This window comes from Pholcus phalangioides, unplaced genomic scaffold (genome assembly GCF_987345545.1).
Source record: "Pholcus phalangioides strain wild (caught in Gottingen) unplaced genomic scaffold, Ppha-v1.0 ptg000027l_1, whole genome shotgun sequence".
NCBI classification, from domain to species: Eukaryota; Metazoa; Arthropoda; class Arachnida; order Araneae; family Pholcidae; genus Pholcus; species Pholcus phalangioides.
In genome coordinates, this window is record NW_028301617.1 from 4248648 (window position 1) to 4268409 (window position 19762).

The 19762-nt window shown below is 35.2% G+C and overlaps 1 protein-coding gene across 1 annotated transcript in view; it reads left to right on the forward strand.

Annotated features, from left to right (window-relative positions):
- Window positions 1-19762, forward strand: part of LOC149068107 (uncharacterized) — a 32945-nt gene that overhangs the window by 856 nt on the left and 12327 nt on the right. Inside the window, exons 2-8 of the mRNA XM_089251657.1 lie at window positions 2451-2614; window positions 5817-5956; window positions 9422-9490; window positions 12525-12685; window positions 14862-14963; window positions 15924-16109; window positions 17622-17723. Coding sequence (XP_089107783.1) covers window positions 2451-2614; window positions 5817-5956; window positions 9422-9490; window positions 12525-12685; window positions 14862-14963; window positions 15924-16109; window positions 17622-17723 — 924 coding nt within the window. The remainder of the gene's footprint in view (window positions 1-2450; window positions 2615-5816; window positions 5957-9421; window positions 9491-12524; window positions 12686-14861; window positions 14964-15923; window positions 16110-17621; window positions 17724-19762) is intronic.

Sequence of the window (19762 nt, forward strand, 5' to 3'; positions counted from 1 at the left end):
CTTGTCAGAAACTTTACTGACACGGGTACAGCAGAAACGGTGACATGACCACAGAAAAATATTGCTATCGCTGAGAGTCCTGCATGAAGAGGTTAGTGCACCAACCTCTGGGTGAGTGTAGAAAAAGAGGCTGCAGTTTGGAATCAGCAATAAATTGTAGGTCTCCTAATTAGCCCTTTTGTGCAGAAAATTACCATGGTACGACAAAATATAATTAAATGATCTTTGGAAATTCTTTGTCAGGAACGCTGCTGACAAAGGTTTGCATAAACATGCATAAGCCTTTTGCAGCATTATGTAAGCATTAGAGGAAATCGTCAAGAGTGAAACGGAATCTTGCTTTCAGACACCTTTCTTGCAAGAGAAAAAATCTCCAACAAAGGAATAACGCTATGGCTGTAAAAATGAGAAAATGACAGTAAAAGAAATGAACAATAACAAATAAAGAAACAGACTAAATACGGTATTAAGATTAAAAATATATTATCCCAGACTAAAGTCTGTTTCAGGTTAACTTTGCAGTGAAGGGGAAGCTGCGAGGGAACCGCATCACTCGTTGCTATGGGAACGAAAGCCTCTTAACCAATGTATCGATGCGTGGCCTCGGTAAGGTGTGGCCGATTCTTGCCAATCTCACTGAGAAAAATATTTTTTACGTGTAGCGTAATTGCACAGTTAAATTAGTAATAATTAAAGAATTAAAAGAAAGTCATTGCCGATACTTTCAGAAATTAAAGTGAGGTTTTTGAAATCATTTGTTTTGTTTTTTGATTAAGAAGTGTTTTAAAATTTAGAAAAAATAATTATCTTCTATCAGCGTGTCACTTACTCTTCATTGATGGGCCATAAGTAACACTAAAAATATCAAAAAACAGTCACATGTTTCTGCAATATTTCCCTTCCCTCAGCTGAAATTTATTTACAAAAAAAAAATCCAAACAATAATATGAAAGCAACGTATAATTTTAAAATACTGTACATTAACCATGGCTCTCAAAAACTTGGGCATTTTTAGTTTTTTCTTCAATTTAAATGGAAAAAATTAATATTAAATAAAATTGAGAAGAAGCAGATTAACTCTGTTTTCACGTGTAAATGCAGGAATAGCACCAAATAATAATAATGATACGGAAAAGTTTAGAATTTTTCTACTCACTTTTCTTGCCGAAATTTCCGTCGCTCGACCTCCCCCCTTCCCCGAACGGTATACGTCGATGCCACTTGTTTTCACAACAGCTTTAGTCTTTTTTTACGGTTGATGTGGTACTCATGGTTATTGCGGATGATTCTTATCGAGTTTTGTTTACAACGAGTATTCAAAAACCAAAAATATAGTATTCAGGAATGGAAGAGCAGAGAACTTTAGCTTGGCTATCTCTGGTGAAAATAAAGACACAACTGTCACATAAAAGATGAAAGCCCAGACCACTGTGGACCCCCCCCCCCCCCATTTATTTTATCTGAAGAGACACTAAAGGCAAGGGGCATCGGGAGAAACAGGTAGGTGGAAGATCGCGTCCGTTCGTGTGAGTGGAAGTCACGACTCTGTCAACACTCTCCGTGATCGGAAACTAAAACTATCCCATAAACATGGCAAAAAATAAATAATTAAAAAAAAAGGAAAACTTAACCAAAACTTCTGCACCCATAAACAGCCTCTCACAATAGTATCGGCAATCTCGTAGAAGAGAAACACTTCTTGTAATCTATGAGTGAATATCTGAACTCACTGAGCCTATTTTTGGGAGAAAATAAAACTGATTGAATATTCGTTTTTATGTAAGGCTATAACTGGATATAAAACAATGAAAAATTGTATCGTTATGGAAAATTCAACCAAATAACGAAAAAAAATATATATATACAGTATACAATTGTGTAACGGAAAAAACACGACAGTGATATTGGCGGGGAAAATTTCTAGGATATAGCGCCAGAGTGTCGTTGCCATTGCTATGGATTTTTGATAATGGTAACCAATATTTTTTACAATTTAAAAATTTTAAACAAGTAAACATCGGTTCAAAACAATGTTTTTTTAGTATTTTTTTTCAAAATCATAGAAAAAATCAAAATATTCTGTATAAAGGTTCATCTTAAACCTCCGATATGTGAGAACTATATTTTGCGGGGAAAGAATACACTCTCTTTCTTTCTCTTCACTGCAAAGTTAACCTGAAACAGACTATAGATACAGAATTGAAAATAATGAAAACCAGGACTCTCTTTTACATAATAAAATGGTCAAAACAAAGAAACCTCTGGGTTCAGTCAAGAACAGTCTCTGCGTTCAATATAAACATGATTGCAAGGTTGAGAAAAATAGATAGAAGAGTATGTTTCGTAGCATGATTCCACCTCTGATCTACAAACGTGTTAAATTTCATTCTTGAATGGGGTTTTTGTTCCTCTCATATCTAATTTTGATGCTTTTGTTTCATGTTTCCAAGGTTACCTGAAATTCCAGATGATACGCCGCAGACAAACCCTTTACTCAAGACTGATGGTTTACCTCCTTTCTCCGAGATCACTCTTCTTCATTGTGCAAGGGGTGTTGGGAAGTTACTCATAGACCATGAGATCGGCGTGAATGAATTGAATAATAAACTTGGAGGTATAGGTGTTCTGATATAATTTTACTATATTGAAATGGTATATTTTTTAATTGCTTTGATAGTAGTTATGTATGATTGTTCACTTTCCATCAATAAACTCTATCAGGGTATCAATGAGATTGTTAGCAAAGTCACAGATGATGTGTAGCTAATGGGGGGGGGGGGGAGTAGTTGGGTATCAAAGTGATGGAGAGTTGTTCCAGACAAACTCTCGAATATGGTTACACCATAGGCTAGTGAATGAAGCATGACCTTTAGGCCGAACATGTAGTGATACAACCACAAGGTACAGAAGTGCATAATTGAGACTGGCAACGAAAACAATTGCATTGTTTTGCTTTAAACCGCGCATACTCAAGAGGAAGAGGCACACAACGAAGTGCAGGATTCAAACAACCAACTTAAAAAGTCTGTTCATGATCTCCTAAAGTTATTCTTCCGCTTTTCCAAGGTTTAGTTCGTCCTGGACTGGAGTATGTTGTAAGGCTTCCTACAGAGGGACATGGTGCAGAGCTACACGTGCTCTTGTTAGCACACAAGGCTTGAGCTATGAAGAAAGACTTGATTTCTTGAATATGTTTACAATGGAGGAATGCAGGTGTCTGAGGGATATGATTGAAGTGTTCAAAATTTTCAATGGGATGCATAGGATGGACCGTGAGCACTAATACGTCATCAATCGACTGCTTTGATACGGGAACACTGGTATCGTTTAGTAAGGGACAATTCCAGGTTGCAGTTTCTCAGGGAGTTTTAATAGGGTTGTGAATAAATAGAATAACTTACCTCTGTGGGTCATGAATTCTAACGTAATTGATACGTTTAAAAAGAAATATGATAAACATAGACAAATCAAAAAGCTATCCATGCTTAGATGAGACAACCAAGTTTTATGTTGGTTGCTGGAATTTTAGGCTGATCCAGATTTGATGTATCCTGTTTATCTGTACAATTGAATTTGTTTGCCATAAGTGGAAAAAATTGCGGCAAAAACCATACCTGCAAATATTGATTTTTCCCCCCATTTATGAATGTGAAACATTATTGTGCATGTGATTATTTTTCTAAATGTAAATAAAATAAACACAAAATCTAGTATAAGAATTACTAAATTTTTGAGTTGACGAGTTTTTGCCGTTGCTGGAAAAAATCAGTACAAAATGTCCTGATAATAAAAGGGTTTTTTTTCCAAGCATCAAAACTTAATACATCCCACATTTATTTATATCTAGCATCAAGTTTTTTAAAACACACAGACTCTGGTTTAAGGATTATATTAGCATGATATACAGTTGCCCCCCATTCACAGGGGGTTATGTTCCGGGGGTGACCGCAAATACAGAAAATCTGCAAATAGCGGAAACCATAGTTTTTTTCTTGTATATCTTGTTTATTGAACAGCATGAGAAGAGTAGTATAATGCAGAGGTATAAGGGAATGTAAAAGAAAGTGCAGCGATTGTTGGCAATGTTTTCTGAAAGAACATTGTGATTTCTGTTTGCCGTTTCCTCTTCATATCATCAAGTATGTTGGAATATGATGACAAGGCTTCCTCTACCAATTTCTATGCACGTGTAGAGCATACCATAGAGGGATTTATGTCATAAAAACAATCTAGTGCTGATTTGAATGTGCAAAGCCCTTCTGCTATGTTACTCATGGTGAAAACTTGTCTTCTACTTCTTTATCTTGATTTTCTTCATCTGGCATCGCTTCAGTTTCAGGAGCAGTCAACTGCATTGATTCCTCCTTGGTCAATACCTCTGAATTGCTATTAATTTAGCTGTTCAACTTCTATATCCATATCGTTGAACCCTTCTCCATTCACCTGTTTTGCTAACATGACAATGTCCTTTATAATCTCTTTAGTTGGCTCTGTAGAAATGGTTGTGTCCACTAGGGCACATTGTGGCCAAAGGTTAATCCAACCTGAGGTTACTGATTCTCTCTTGGGAGCTGCCACAGCTCTAGTGATGAGAGTAATGTCATTAGCGAGCCATTCTAAATGTGCACAACTCAAATTTTGTAAACAAAACACGTGAATGATTCTGAGAGTGTTTAAAAAAAAATTCCAATAAAGGAGAAAAACCGTTAACACAGAAACCACAAATATGGCGGGGGAGGGGACTGCATATGCTTATTAATTTTATCAATCAAAGAATGAGCATAATTTTTTTTTCATAAAACAAAAACATCATAAAACCGTTTCATAAAACAAAACATCTAATACCTTACTGTTCACGCAATTGTGTTTGCAATGAAAGTAGCAAATTTTGTCCAATTTAAACCAATTCCTTCTGAAATAGGAAGTGAAACCTCACTACGACGATACTCGATTTAATAATAAATTCCTCTTCAACAATATTTTTGTTTTCATCCACAGCTCATCATTATGTCAAGATTTCACTGTATCAGGGTCGGCAAGTTTTTGCCATAGGTAGAAAAAAACCACTGTAAACACTGTCCCGGCAAAAATAGATTCTTTCCCCATATATGTGCATACGAGGTATTGTTATGCATTTAAATTTTGTATTTATTATGCAAATGACATAGTTTTAAGAGAGAGAGAACTCAAATTTTGGTTTAATAATCAATGATTTTTGAGGCTGGTGAATATATTTTTTACTAGTTTTTCCAGCTGTTTTTTGCCATAGCTGGAAAAAACTAGAGTAAAATATGTACAGTAGACTCTCGCTAATCTGGCACATATCAGACCAGGGTGAGCCGGATTATTGAAATCACTGGATTAGTGGAAGTCAATTGAAAGAGCCCATTCAAATAATATAAGCTTCTGCGCACAGACATACAGTTATGTGCTTTTCCTCTTTTATGCTCGAGGAAAACCCACCTAAAAAATGTCGGATTAATGCACTGCTGGATTATCTAGTCTACCATATATCTATTTGTGAAATATAGATTTCAGCACTGAAAAATCAGGCACAACACTAGATACACACTCAGGCTGTTAGGTACCCACACTTTGTTTTTGACTCTACCACGAAGCCTGGCTGGAAAAGATTTCAGCAATTGGATAAGTCTGGTGGCAGAGTCCTGGCATTCATGCATGCACAATGAGCAAGTTTTCTGTATTAATAATTTAATCTAGTCATTGTATTTTACACTTTCATTGATCTCATATATTATTAAGAATTAGTTATACATTGACATTGAAGTTTTTTTTTTTTGCATGTTTCACTTCAGATTTGTCAATTTCCAGAAGTGTTCAGAGTGTAATATTGCCTTTGGAGCAGTTGACTGTGCCGCTCGATTTTGCCTGGGCAACGTTCAAATTACTCTACATCTTGGGAAAACATGAAGGTATCGAGGAAGCCTACAGGAAGGTAGTTGAATTATGTCACAGATTTTTTTTTTTTTGAACTGCAAATATTTTTGATAATTTCTTTTTCTTTTTTGGAAGCAAGCATTTGCAGAGTTCCGGGCTCAATCCTTGCTGTCAGCACTGTGGTTACCTGAATTTGGTTGAGTGTAATATTTGTTTATGTCAAAGTTCTCAGCATATGTAGCTCCAGTATTCTCCTTAAACCATCAATGTAGAGGGTGGTCTGAAAGCTTCTTTGCTGGTTTGGATCGTGTGAAAGGCTGCAATGAATGGATTGATGTAAAATTCACCTCAAAAATACCTGCAGCCCATGGGCTCTAGATATCACTGCAATGCACAGTATTGTGGTTGCAGAATTTAAAAAAAAATGCAATGGCAATATCAAAATTTTTATTGCAGAATCAGAACAAGCATGATAAAAAACTATCTAGAGCATTGGAACTTTTGCTCCAAGTCAGGTGGGTCTTTTTTTTTCGTCCTGAACACAGTACTTTTCTATCGCAATGGGAAATTTACTACCAATTGAATTTGTGCCGGAAATGTGCATGTGTACATAACAGTCTGAGTGTGTATCTAGTGTTGTGCCTGAAATTTTAGCGCTGTCATGGTCTATGCAGACACACCTAGCCCACATCTAGACTTGGCGCAAAATGATCTCTGGGTTTTTCTATAGTTATTGTTGCAATTCCACAGTAAAATTTATACATTTGTAGTGGAATGCCAGATACCTCGAGCGCATGCCAAAAAAATCAGAATCCCACATCAATCCGTCACAGCCCTTCAAACCAGCAAAGAGACTTTCTGACCACTTGGGTCAGAAACTTGCACCAGGGAATATTTTCCCAAATGTTACAACTGAAATTGCTGCAGTTAAGTGTCCCACACTTAAGAATCATGTATCCCATATTGTTATTCACAATAAAACTAATCATGGACATTATGGTATGTACAAAAGTTTCAACAGAGCTGTCTGATGTGAAGATAAATCCAGGGATGAAAATTCAACTGCCTTTGTGCGGGGAAATGAACAATTGTCCTCACATTAACCGGATTAGCACTGTAGACCGCTACCACTATGCTACAAAGGCATCTTTCTCCTTAGAGCTTGTGTGTGTGCGTTAAACAGGGCTGTACATGGACAGCCAGACCTAACTCAAGAAAAAGCTAATAGTGCTTACATTGAAAATTGAAGGACCTATTGAGTCTGCTTCACATCTCGGGGAGATATTGAATCATTACAGAAGGATGGGTGTATCCGAAAATTTAATTAAAGCCAAAAGAATATAGTTGCCTCAGACAAAGTCAACAAGAAACAATGATGATGTAATCATCATGGTACATGCATAAGAAATGGTCAATCTCAAATTATGTTTAGGTAAATAAAATATAAACAAACTATGCCAACAGGTGATCAAAACTATAAATATGATTATAAGGTGATTGTGTATAGTCGTTCATCACTTAAGAATCTGGTTATCCACAATTAATCACATGATCGTTGATAATCTTGGTATATAAAATTTCAAATCACAGTAGACCAGCGAATCATAGTCAACCATGTTGTCATATCATCCGGCTTCCACATATCAGTTCCATTGTCGCCATCGGGTTGTCAGTAGTCGTGGGTCCTTACCTTCCAAGCTAAGGTATGAGACTCTGACACCTTACCAAAGCGCAACTGGGCTGTGTTTGGACACTGCATTGTACGTATAATGCCAGAGGGATCCAGAAGCTCCACAATTATGAGCACAATGAGTTAAATACTTAAACCAGTCTAAATAGACATGAAATGGGTCGTGCTGTGTGACCACTATTATCTTTTTCCTGGGGCCCTATACAAGACTGGTATAAACCAATTTAATATGTTAATTTTCCAATTAGACTGGTTTATACCAGTCTTGCATCCGATACTATCACAAGATTATTACAGGATAGCATTGTCTGGTTTATCGCTGTCTATACTTGGGTGCTGTGGACAGGTCTTAAAACTCTGCAGCACGCAGTGGTCAAGCTTCCACCACAATATCCTCATCAAACTGAAGTAGTCGTGTTTTGTGCACCTCATGATCAAGAAAGCTACTGAGTGGTGGATTTCCAGTTGCTATGTATAAGTCATAAATTGATATAATATTGGCCGTCTTATATATATTGCTGACATTGCCACCAGATTGTGACTTATCTGAAGATGATGATGCCAATTTTTAATTTGGTGAATTTTCTTTCCTGGATTTATTTTCGCATCAGCTGTCGAAACCTTCGTATTAATAGTGGAGAGGGACATTTCATCCTCAAATATAGCTAGTGCAGTAGAATCTGGACTATCCAGCCTAATGTGGTGGATGGGTGGGCCAGGTAACAGAAAAGTCGGATAGGCGAGATTTCTATGAATAATCACTTCTCCTGCTCCTACCATACCATTTTAATACCAAAAACCACTCCTATTCATATTTTGTGACCTCTTGGTACAGAGCAGTACTTCATACGTATGATGTATACATGATGTAAATGTTTGTTATGTACTGTAATGAACGTTTTAAAAATTTGTTACAGAAAAAGGAAGTCCAAGAATATATAACTATTGTTATGAAAATTATGTAAATTGTTCTTTTTTATCATTTATTATGGCATTTTTTACCTGTAAATAGTCATTATCTTATGTAAGCACCTGGTAATAAAATACTAACAAAGCATTTATTGAGACGATCAGTCTCATGGGAGGAAAATTTTTTCATTTTGACCCAGAGGATGGGCAGTTTTCTGCCCTCCTCCTTGACGCGAATATTTGATCAACAAGGCCAAGGCTTTAGACAGACCTTTTGGAACTAATTTTAGAAACTTAAAAATACAAGCTGCATCATCTTAGAACCAATCGTGCTGAGCATGGTTGCTCTTGTAGTGCTGATCATTAGAACCCAACCGCACATGCTCTAGAGGCGAGATGGAATGTTTCCATGCATTATCTTACGTAAAAATGAAAATTAATGCATTTCTCTGTAAATATCGCCAAATTGTCAACAAACTTAGCGAATTGTGGCGACAGCTCTGATGAATTGACTATGTCATGGTGTCAAGAGACAAGGCCGGATACTCAAGATCCTACTGTATCGCTTTTCTTGTTGTCGACTTTCTGTCGAGAATAATTATACAATTTCGAATTGGTGAAATATTTTTGAAAAATTCTGTGTTTTCCCTTCATATTATTGGTTTGTTTTTAATAGTTGTTGATCTAATCCAGAGATGCACAACTTTTTCAGTCTATATACCATATATGCAAGATGATTATCATTCGTGAGCGACAAAATAATGTATTTATCTTGTTCTTTGGATTGTCACTTCTTTTTACAAATATCTTTCCCAGGCTTTTTGCGAAAACCATTCTGCAAGCCAGAGGTTGTGCACTCCTGGGTTTAACCCTTTTATATTTGTTTTTTCAGTGGTGGTAATGGTTTTAAATTTTTTCCCCTAGTTGCACCCTCGTATTTTGCAAGCTAAAAGAGAGCAATACCTATCGTCACACATACAAACTTCATTCAAGGTATAACACTTATATTTATCATTGTTAACATTTGCATCACGTTTATATGTTTTTATTGTTCTTGCAGCATTCATAACATGAAAAGTGTTGTTATTTATTAGAAATTCCCGGGCAAATATTGGCAAGTCACTTAAATTTATAAACCATCTCAGATATGCTGTTGTGTTGAACAGCAATTTCCAGTAAATGAGCTACAGAGTTTGAGAATCACATTTTGAAATGAAAAATACAGTTATATATATAAACTCCCATAATTATAATATAATTTTGTGTGAAGTGTTTTCAGGAAAGTAAAGATACATCGCGTATATGCAAAAAAGTAATGTTTTATTATAATATGTTGGCAAGACTAACTTTCATTATGTTCCTTCAGTCTGGTTCAAGTATTAGGCCTACATGTTTACAATAGCTGTGCCAATTGAGAATATCACCAGTTGTGAAGTATGCTCTGTCATTTTTGCTGAAATTTAAGTGCCCCAGTGGATATTCACCAAAAAAAAAAAGTTTCAGTTAATGAGAAGGGAATTGGCAAAATATCTAGTAAAGAAATGCTGTGTGTTCTCTGTAGATGAGATGGCATTCGTGAATCCAAACAACAATCATCTGCAATGGCACCATACGCATTTCCCGAAAGCCAAGGAATTTGAAACCCTGATTTCAGTAAAATTTTGCATTGACATGGAAAAGCATGTAGGTCACAAAAACCAAATTTTGCTGGACAATCCAAAGTCTGTGTTGAAGCCATAAACACTCATTGCTAACACCATTTTTGGGAAGCTGCAGAAACTAAACTATTTTTTCTAGCGACTTTGCTTTACTATGCCACTGACATTGGTTTATACTATCTTATCTGCGAAAAAAAAAAATGTTTTTGATTTTTTTGTGACTTACATGTTTCTCCATGTTAACTCTACAATTCATTTCTAGTGTGTGATTTTGATTTTGTGGACAGAAAAAACATTCTTCGGATTGACTTCATACCTTCCAGCATCATGATCAATGCTGCTGCATATTGCCAAACTTTCAATGCATTCGACAGGCTGCTCAAAATAAACGGAGAGGAAAGTTAACACTAGAAAGACGGATCGCAAGAGTATACCTAGAAAGATGGGATGGGGTCAAAATGACCCCCCCCCCATAGTTTTTTTGCAATTTTCGAATACCTTAATGTTTCAAATCACAGTATATCATTTTTAAAACATAAATAGAGTTATAACACAAAAACAAAGGGTGAAACCACTAACCTGTTAATATATTTTGTTTTTATCTAGCACTCATAACATTCTGTACAAATCACCTCTCCCCATGCACATTTGTCGCACACTGGTTTTTTACATTTGCGTACAAGATTGAAGTGTTTTATTGTGTGTGCAGTTCTTTCTTACTTGGCATTTCTGTCGTTTTTTTTGTCTCCATCAATAGGTGTTTTGCATATTATCGCATTTTGAATTGTAGTTTCCAAGTTGAAATACTCAGCACGGAGTTCTTCGCATAACTGCAATATGTAAGTTCTCCGAGTGATTATTTTTTTTCCTATCACTTGTTTGTACAAAATCCAAGCATTTATCGCTGACATATCCAAAATGTTAGAAAATACATGCATTGGCCAGCGATGACTTCCAGTGTTGGTCGTGTATAATCGCACCATTTGATCCACGATGTTGACTTCATAGTTTCATTATTATAGGCAACTGTTTCAGGGATCTTTTTTTCAACAAGGTATCATTTCTCATGATTTTACGTTTCTTATTTCTCAATAGCATTCTATTTTGTAGCAACTGATGCACCATTGAAGAAATAAGTTTATTTTGATTTAAATCTTTGTTATCAGAACCGCTACTTGCTTCTCCACAGTTTGGCATAGGGTAGATCTCATGCTCTTCTGCATTTTCATAATCACTGCTTTCAGAGTTTCTCTGATCTAATCTTTGCAACTCCTGGAGTATTTCTTCTTCAGTAAATATACATTTCCTCGCCATTTCTAAACTATTTGAAATGATCACATACACTCAAATTTTCTCCATCTCAGGACAAACAATTTACCGGATAATACGGAAAGAATGCTGGACAGAAACCAAAAATTACACACCAGCTGATAGACTTGCAGATAAGAATGGGGGAAAAGAATGGTCATGCAGAAGGTCAAATGCAAAAAAAGACTTTCAGAAGGATTATAACCTATTTAGAAATCAATTGTGATGATGACAGTAGTATTTACCGCATAATGTGTTAGGATATAAGGAAGGGTCACAATGACCCCCTTCTGTCTTTCTAGGTATATCTGCTCATATCTCCATTGTTAAAAAAGATAACAAAAAAAAATTCGATATACAATAAGAACATGCTAATTCAGGAAAAGTCGAGAAATTCCAGGTGGTTCGATTTATTCTTAGCAAAGATATGCAAGCTTAAACAGCATGCAGGGTCATAAAGACTCCCGTCCGTCTTTCTAGTGTTAACAAGTGGTGTTCGCCTGCTTAGGTTCACACAGTGAATGGAGACAATGCTCAAAGATTCTAAAAACAATATATATATATAAAGAGACTAATAAACAAATCTCCAATGATTCGAATGGTAGTTTTGGTGACCATCCACCACGCCCATCGGACCTTGTGATTTGTGATTTCCTTTTATTTCTTTATGTGAGGAAACACTTGGGGGGGGGGGGATACACATCTGTGTTGATGACACAATAAAAATGAAGGTCCAGTGTTGTTATATGACAGCCAGTTATGTAAAAAAATAGCACATAAACCAGTAAATAATTTGTACTAGACTTTTTGCTGAATAAAAATGTATTTAACGAATACTAGCCATTTGTATATTTACTTTCCAAACACCCCTTGTATATAACGAATTACGATAGGCCATATTTCAATCCAGAAGATTTCCCATAGTAGTAGCATATATTAATCCTCCATCTATCACAGTTGTTACTGTCAAGCACATACCAACTTCTTTGTCACTTTCACTGAATTCTCTTTGTATCATTTTACCTCGATAGTTCTAGTTTATTTCTTACTATAATTTCCAGGAATTGAAAGCGGACGAAAGGCTACTTGCAGAACCTGTTCAGAGGGTTGTAAATAAATATTTGCTAGAGTCTCGACTTTCTGGTATGGACTTATCTGACTACGAACTGGGCAAACTGGGAAATGTTCTTGCGAAGCTGAATGAACATCGAGCAAAATATAGGTAAGTTGTGCTTCATTCTTATAATTACAAATTGACTTGAAGATATGTAACTATTTTTAGCTCATGTAGAAACCGCAATTAAACTGCTTTTCACTCGTGCTCACATCTGATTAAATTCTATGTTTGATCTACTCAAACGCTTCAAATTTTCCACACACAAAAACAAAACTATAGACATTTCAATTGTTGATCATTGCTCATTCAATCTTTATACATTTTTATAGTTTACCACTGTCATTCAATACGTGAGATTGAGCTATCAATTGCTTACAGTTTATAGCAAATTAGATGAATCCACGGATTCCCAAACTATTCTTTTACTTTATCAAAATGTTATCATTCTAACCTCTTTGACTGCTGCAATTGACGTTTGAAAAATGAGCAAACTCCAGACCTGAAGAGTTTCAGATTTTTAAAAATGCTGAATTTAGAATGGTGATACAGTAAAACCTGTCTTCAATGGAATTGCAAGGAACCGAGATTTTTTTTTCTGTTGAACACAGGTTTCCGCTTAACAAAGGTTCAATTGATATATGTAGTATGTACAATTATGTAACGATCTCGTGTGTAATTGAAATAAAATAAAAATAAATTAATTGAAGATAAGGTAAATAATTAAAAAATAGATAAAATAATTAATTAATTAGTCTATAATTACTAAATGCTGTGTTTAGGTTTTGATATTATCTTTATAAAATCCTGACCTACACTGTTTTTGTTCTTAAATAATGGCATGTACGTTATTTTTAACTTCCTCAAAAATTTTCAATTAGGGTGTCTATCTGTCTTGTGAAATTCAGTTTGTACATTATCATTTATGTCATCCACAGCATCAGGGCCATAACTAAGAATTTTGTGAGGAGAAGAAACTGTGCAACATGATTTTGCTGCCCCTACCACTGTAAAATTTGATGATTTTATAATGGTGTTTTTGTTCTCATGTTTGTAAGTTTTGCATATCATTAGGAAATTCAGCCCTTACACTGATTCCTCCCATGGTAAGGCCTGCTTTTCCAAAAAATTTTGTCACATTTTCAGAAGGCAACTGCTTTATTACACATGACTTATCAAAGCCACAGCATCAACTACAGAAACAGACTTTCGCTAATCTAAGGTTGGATGATGTAGAACTTGCATTCTCAAGCATAGATTGCGTAAAAAGTTTCAGTGGAGCACTTTAACATTTTGCATGATCCTTTGGTCTGTTGGTTGCCACACACTCAGTGTTGTGTGAAATTTTCCATTAAAGGGTACAATTTTTCTTTCTGTTTCTCCGTGAGACAGGTTCCGTTTAATCCAGGTTTTTTAATGTGTATTTTGGCATTGAAATCCGGGGACCACAATTTTTTTCTGTTGAATACAGGTTTTTGCTTAATACAGGTTTTACTGTATTTGCTGTAGATATTTAACAGAAAATGAGTGACTGAAGTCTTTTTATGGAGCAAAATCAGATACTAGATTGAAAGGAAATAGGATTAATTTTAATGTTCACCAACCGAATAAATTACAGTTTTTCTGAGTTTTAGTTAATTGAATGATGAAAACAGTATCATGTTAGCAAAGTGAATTTGAAAATGCACCTCTTACTCCATGCTGAAAATCTGGAAGAACCAGAGTTTTGAATATCAACTGCAATAAGCTTTTCATCACTTAAGCTGTGTTTTCTTAGGAGCACATGTTTAGTATCGCTTGAACTAGATATTTTGCTTCAACCAAAACATGTAACTTTATTATGCTTTTGCAATTTCCTCGTGAGACGCATCAGCTGTTCTGCCACCTGTATATCTCCATTAAAGCATTTGACTTCTGTGAGAGCACAACAAAAATGCAGAGAAAATTTGCAAAACACTTAGCATACGGCACCTTTGACTCCTTTAGAACCATTTGGCCAATCACACCCGATGCAAAGTGCTGGAGTTAACCATTTTACGCTCTCTAGTAAAACGGTCATGCTGCTTTTCATATTGGAGAGTAGTCGTACTGTGTGATTCATGGTGTACTCTGTGCAAAAACCTACTACTAGGAAAACCAGCCTTTACTGCACACAAGGCTCATATTCCTAATTTAAACAAGTGTGCATATGTTTTCATCGTTAGATTTTCTTTAGATACATGACATTTTTTAGTGAATTTTGTGTCCTTTTGTTGCTCCAATTGCATGTGTTCATTCCTTCTAGACAGAAGTTGACAGACTGTACAGTTAGTTTCTCTCAAGATCTTGAAATGGATGATGTGAAGGAATTCCCGAAAGATCTTCTCAATCAGCTATGCGAGAATAAGTGAGTTTATGTTACATTTAGAAATTAAGTAGTTGATTTGTGAAAAAAATACTTTGTAGTTATGAAATTTATGTTTTGGTTTGCAGTTATACAGTCCACACTGCTTAATGTGATCACATTGGGTTTCTGATCATAATAATTGAATGATAACTATAGCAAAAAAAAGTCCTGTTTGCAATTACGGTGACTATACATTGTTTAGTCAAATGGAAGGTATGAGAAATGGACATTGGTAAAACAGGACAGGTCTGTTTTTTCTTCCCCACACATAATTGGTTGTGTTAAAATTTTTTGTGCTCTAAAATCCTGCATTCTTTTTATTCAGCCAATGTGAGGTGTTAGAATGGAACTGTCTCTAATGTATATCTTAAATTACAATATTTTTTTTAATGTACAATACTTTCTATAGATTCACTTGCAAAATTATTGTGGAAAAATAACTTAGATTGGATCACTTGGATCAAGAACTGAAGAAAATGGCTTTTTTTTCATCATGCATTTGCATTTACAATGGGAAGGCCATTGCAAAAGCAGCTCTACAAGTACATGGATCACAGCGAATAATACGGCCCAAATATGACATTAGCAACAGAAATTTTATTAACAAGAGAGAGGGGAGAGAATACCTTCTTGCCTCTCCTACATAGTATTACAGCAGGATAATGATAACTTACAAGAAAAGTTATATCATAAACTGAAGTTCCGATAAGTGATAACTATAACTAAATTTTTTTTTCCCATATAATGATATTGGTCCGTTGTGCTCTTTGCAAAAGTGATAACAATATCCAAATGATAACATTATCATGATTCTAATAAGCTGCATCGACTGTATTTTTTCGTCTTCCCCCCCCCCTCTTTTTCAGTGAAGTTTCTATCATATGGATGGACATTGTAACGTTATTTTTTCCATGTCTTATTCAATTTAATATTCCTTCTTCACATTTTTTTCCCTAAAAGATCCAATGCTCTAAATGGGCCATGGAAAGTAACTCTAGTGCCGAACATATATCAGCTGTTCATGGAATTTTGTAGCAACCGTTTAATGAGGTGGAATGTGTGGCACGCTAAACACATCAGGGCATCATTCCTATCTGGTAGCAGTTTGAACAATAGCATAGAAATAGAAGAAATCAGGTACAATAGGTAAGGAGCTATTTCATTACTTCCATACATTGTACAGGAGTAAAAAAGAAGAATTTTGTTCTCAGTTAAAGCTTATTCTTCGCATGTCATACTTTCCATGTTATCACATAAAAAATGGTATTGCCATTGTACTTTATACATACATAATATTTCAGTGTTACACGGTAACATTTTCTTGAGTAAATTGGTTTCTTTCAGTGTGTGTGATTTATCACAGCTTTCTGTTATCCAATAGTCTCAAACTTATTTTTGTTTGTCTTTATCATTGATTCTTGCACTGTGGCAGCTCAAGATAGATTTACAATCTAGCAAAATAGATATTGGACACTTTTCACTTACCATACATTGTTATTACACACTCTTACAAGAGCTCAAATTAAAACCTTGACAGCTTGGGTTGCCTTTGAACCAAAATCGTTCATGCTCACAACTGAATGTGCTTGATCGGGGTGTCTGATCCATGGCCCAGAACAGATATTAATGTGGCCTATAAAAAGTGCTTTCAAACTTAAATGAATGTGTTAAAAAACATCAAAATTTCTTGGTGTAGATTATGTACCATCACTGTGCGGTTGTATGGGCATTGCGATGGATTTGCATTGCACACAAGGATCCTCCTTTAAATTCCTGCAGGTAGCACAGTGGGTTGAAGTTGGTTTTTTTTGTCATTCCTAACATTGAGGTGCAAATGCGTGCCAATCTCTCCTTTAAAAACATCTAGGCACAGAAAGCAACAGACCTACCATGGTACAAATATTCAATCATTACACTTTGCTCACAATTTGGAATATAGATGGCAGTGCTTAAAATCACACATTACTAGTTACATACACACACACACACACACACACTTCTGGCACAACTCAATTTTTTCCTTCACTTAAAATCGAAGATAATCTCATCAGGTATTTTTTGCATTTGCAGTGAGGCCTAAAACAGTTTTTTCTTATTCCAAAGTGATCCAGATAACCAAAAAGGTTGGACCAAAAAAACCCTGTATTTGATAACGCAAAAATTTTCTGATTATTCTACTGAAAATATGTGTGATTTAATATGGAAATCCTGTGTCATAACTTCTAGAAATTACTACTACACCAAATCTGGCCAATATTGCTATACTGCAATTTACTGCCATTAACGAGATGGATTGGAAATGAAGGCACCATCTATCAGTGGTCATCTCAAGCTCATTAGGGAAAATATCTTATCTATATCCTCCCTCAGTTTTGGACCTGGGCCCGTGACAGCAATCTTCTCTGTGGTAGATAAGCATCTTACCACCATGCCACTTGGGTGCATCTCTAGAAATAACTAGTACCTCAACAAAAACTTCATTGTTTTTTTTTTTAAATAATCATTGCAATATATTTTTATAAATGCATATTCATAATTCATATCAATTTATTACACATTTTGCATGCACCTGGTAAGTTTGAATACATGAGCATGCTTGCATACTCACACTTATGTACTTACTGATAGTGATGTTGTTCTCTAAATCTCTATCCTCAGGAAAGAACAAGCCAATGTATTGGGTTTTAGAACGTTTGCTGAGCTCTCAATGAAAACAAAAATGGCAGGACATGTTGATAATGTGCTGGCAATGCTGACAACGTATGTCTTCTTATTTTTGTTGTAGTTTTGATTGGTGACAGTGAAACTCCCATATAATGATATTGTTTATAATGATAATGTCTCAGTAAATTTTTGTAGCATTTAGAAATTTCCATCTATAATGATACTTTGTGAGTGTAATCTTGTTAATATCATTGTATAGGAGTTTCACTATATTTTAGATTGAATGATTTGAAAAACATAACCATGCAATATATTTTGAGCTCATGTAAAGGCTTGTAGAAGTCTAACATTTCTGAGATCTTGTGCTTCTTGTGAGTTTAGCAAGATTATTTTTTGGCTGACATCCCTGTCTTTAAACACTGACTCTGTGCTACATCAAGGCAGCCAGAAAAAAAAAATAAATGAAGCAGTCTTTATATAAACAATTTAAACAGCAGCTGCTCTTGAACAATTCTCAAATTTTGGTGGTTTTTCTGGCGTTTGCACCGTGGCTCTTGAGCTCTTATAATCATTCACTTTCAAAGTCTGTCATGCCCAATTTTTTTCTAAGGTTTCACGAACACATCAGTATTGTTCCAGACATTAAGCTTTCCTTTTTTATAATGGCCTTTCCCTCTAGTGGCAACAACATAATACAGTAACTAATACGGAAAACTGTCGCATGTGGTCAAATCATAATATTATATTGGCCACCAAGTGTACCAAAGCAAGACTTAACAACAAAAACTTAGTTTATAATTTAAAATTAATTCTCTCTGTTATATAAAATAGAACCTCAATACAGTGGGCCCAATTACAACAGACTTTGCTTATAACAGACGACTAAAAAAATTGTAAAGTTCTTATCTGATGACTTTAAAACTCGTTTTAAGTATTTAAAAAAATATTCACTCATTTAAAAAGCATTTCCAGCAAGCAATTGTTTTGTGTTAATATGGATACGAGACCAAAAAGTATGTTTGTTATATCTAGAGGTTTCTTATACGCTGAGTTTGCTCTAGGTACAGTACCCACAACTTTTAACCAAACGATGGCAATATCTTGGGTTCTATTTATTGTAAAAAAAAAAAAAGTAGCATTCGTCTTTGTTTATGGACATTGTATAGTATTTTATCATGTGTATATATCGATATAATTTTTGTTAATTGCATTTTTAATTGGGTTGCTATATTTTTTTTTGGAAATATATGACATCCATATTTTTATGGGCATCTTTTTCTCAGCCACCTCGTTGGGCATTTTGCCTGTTGGGGTGTTGTATTTGTGTATTGTATTTAAGATCTTCCATAAGTGCATTAAGGTAATTTTTTCTTAAGGGGGCATCTAGATGTTAAAACTAGATCCAACTTTTGAAAGTTCAATGGCAATCCCTCCCCTCCCTCCCCATTTTTTTCTTCTTCCATACTTTGATTCAGTATCTCAAGAAATGCCGAAATACCAAATTTCATCAATTTTGAACAAACAGTTAGTGAAATATAAATTACTAGCTCTAATACCCAACGCTGCCCAGGTTTTCTTCAATGAGGCTTTTTGGATCACGTGATATCTCCCTCTTTGTGAGACATACGAACTGTGTCCACGTTAACCAATATGGCGACTTCCTGCACGAATCATAAAATAAACAAATCTAGATTTAGGAAAACGTATATATGAATTTCCCTCCCCCCCCCCTTTTTAAGGAGCACTAAATATTTTGGTCCCCCCCCCCCCCCCGAACTTCAAGTTATCTATTTCTGCCTGTTTCAGCTTCCCAAAATGCTTAATTAAAGCTGTGGAATTTTTTCTATGTACTTTTTACGGGCCCATAATTAATTTTAAAATGTCTTATAACCCACATGAATTTATGCAGTTGAATATCAAAAGACAATACGGAGACATTAATTTTCATGTTTGAGAAGATATAAATAAAAAGTTGAAATTAATGTTATATTGCCTGGATATCCAACTAAAACATAACTACGGCTAATTACTTCATATTTAATCTCCTGGGCTTCGTATATATCTAAGCAAACTCAATATTTCGAAAATCGAGTATTTAATAGAATTTTTAAAATTATTGATGTGACAGAAAAAAC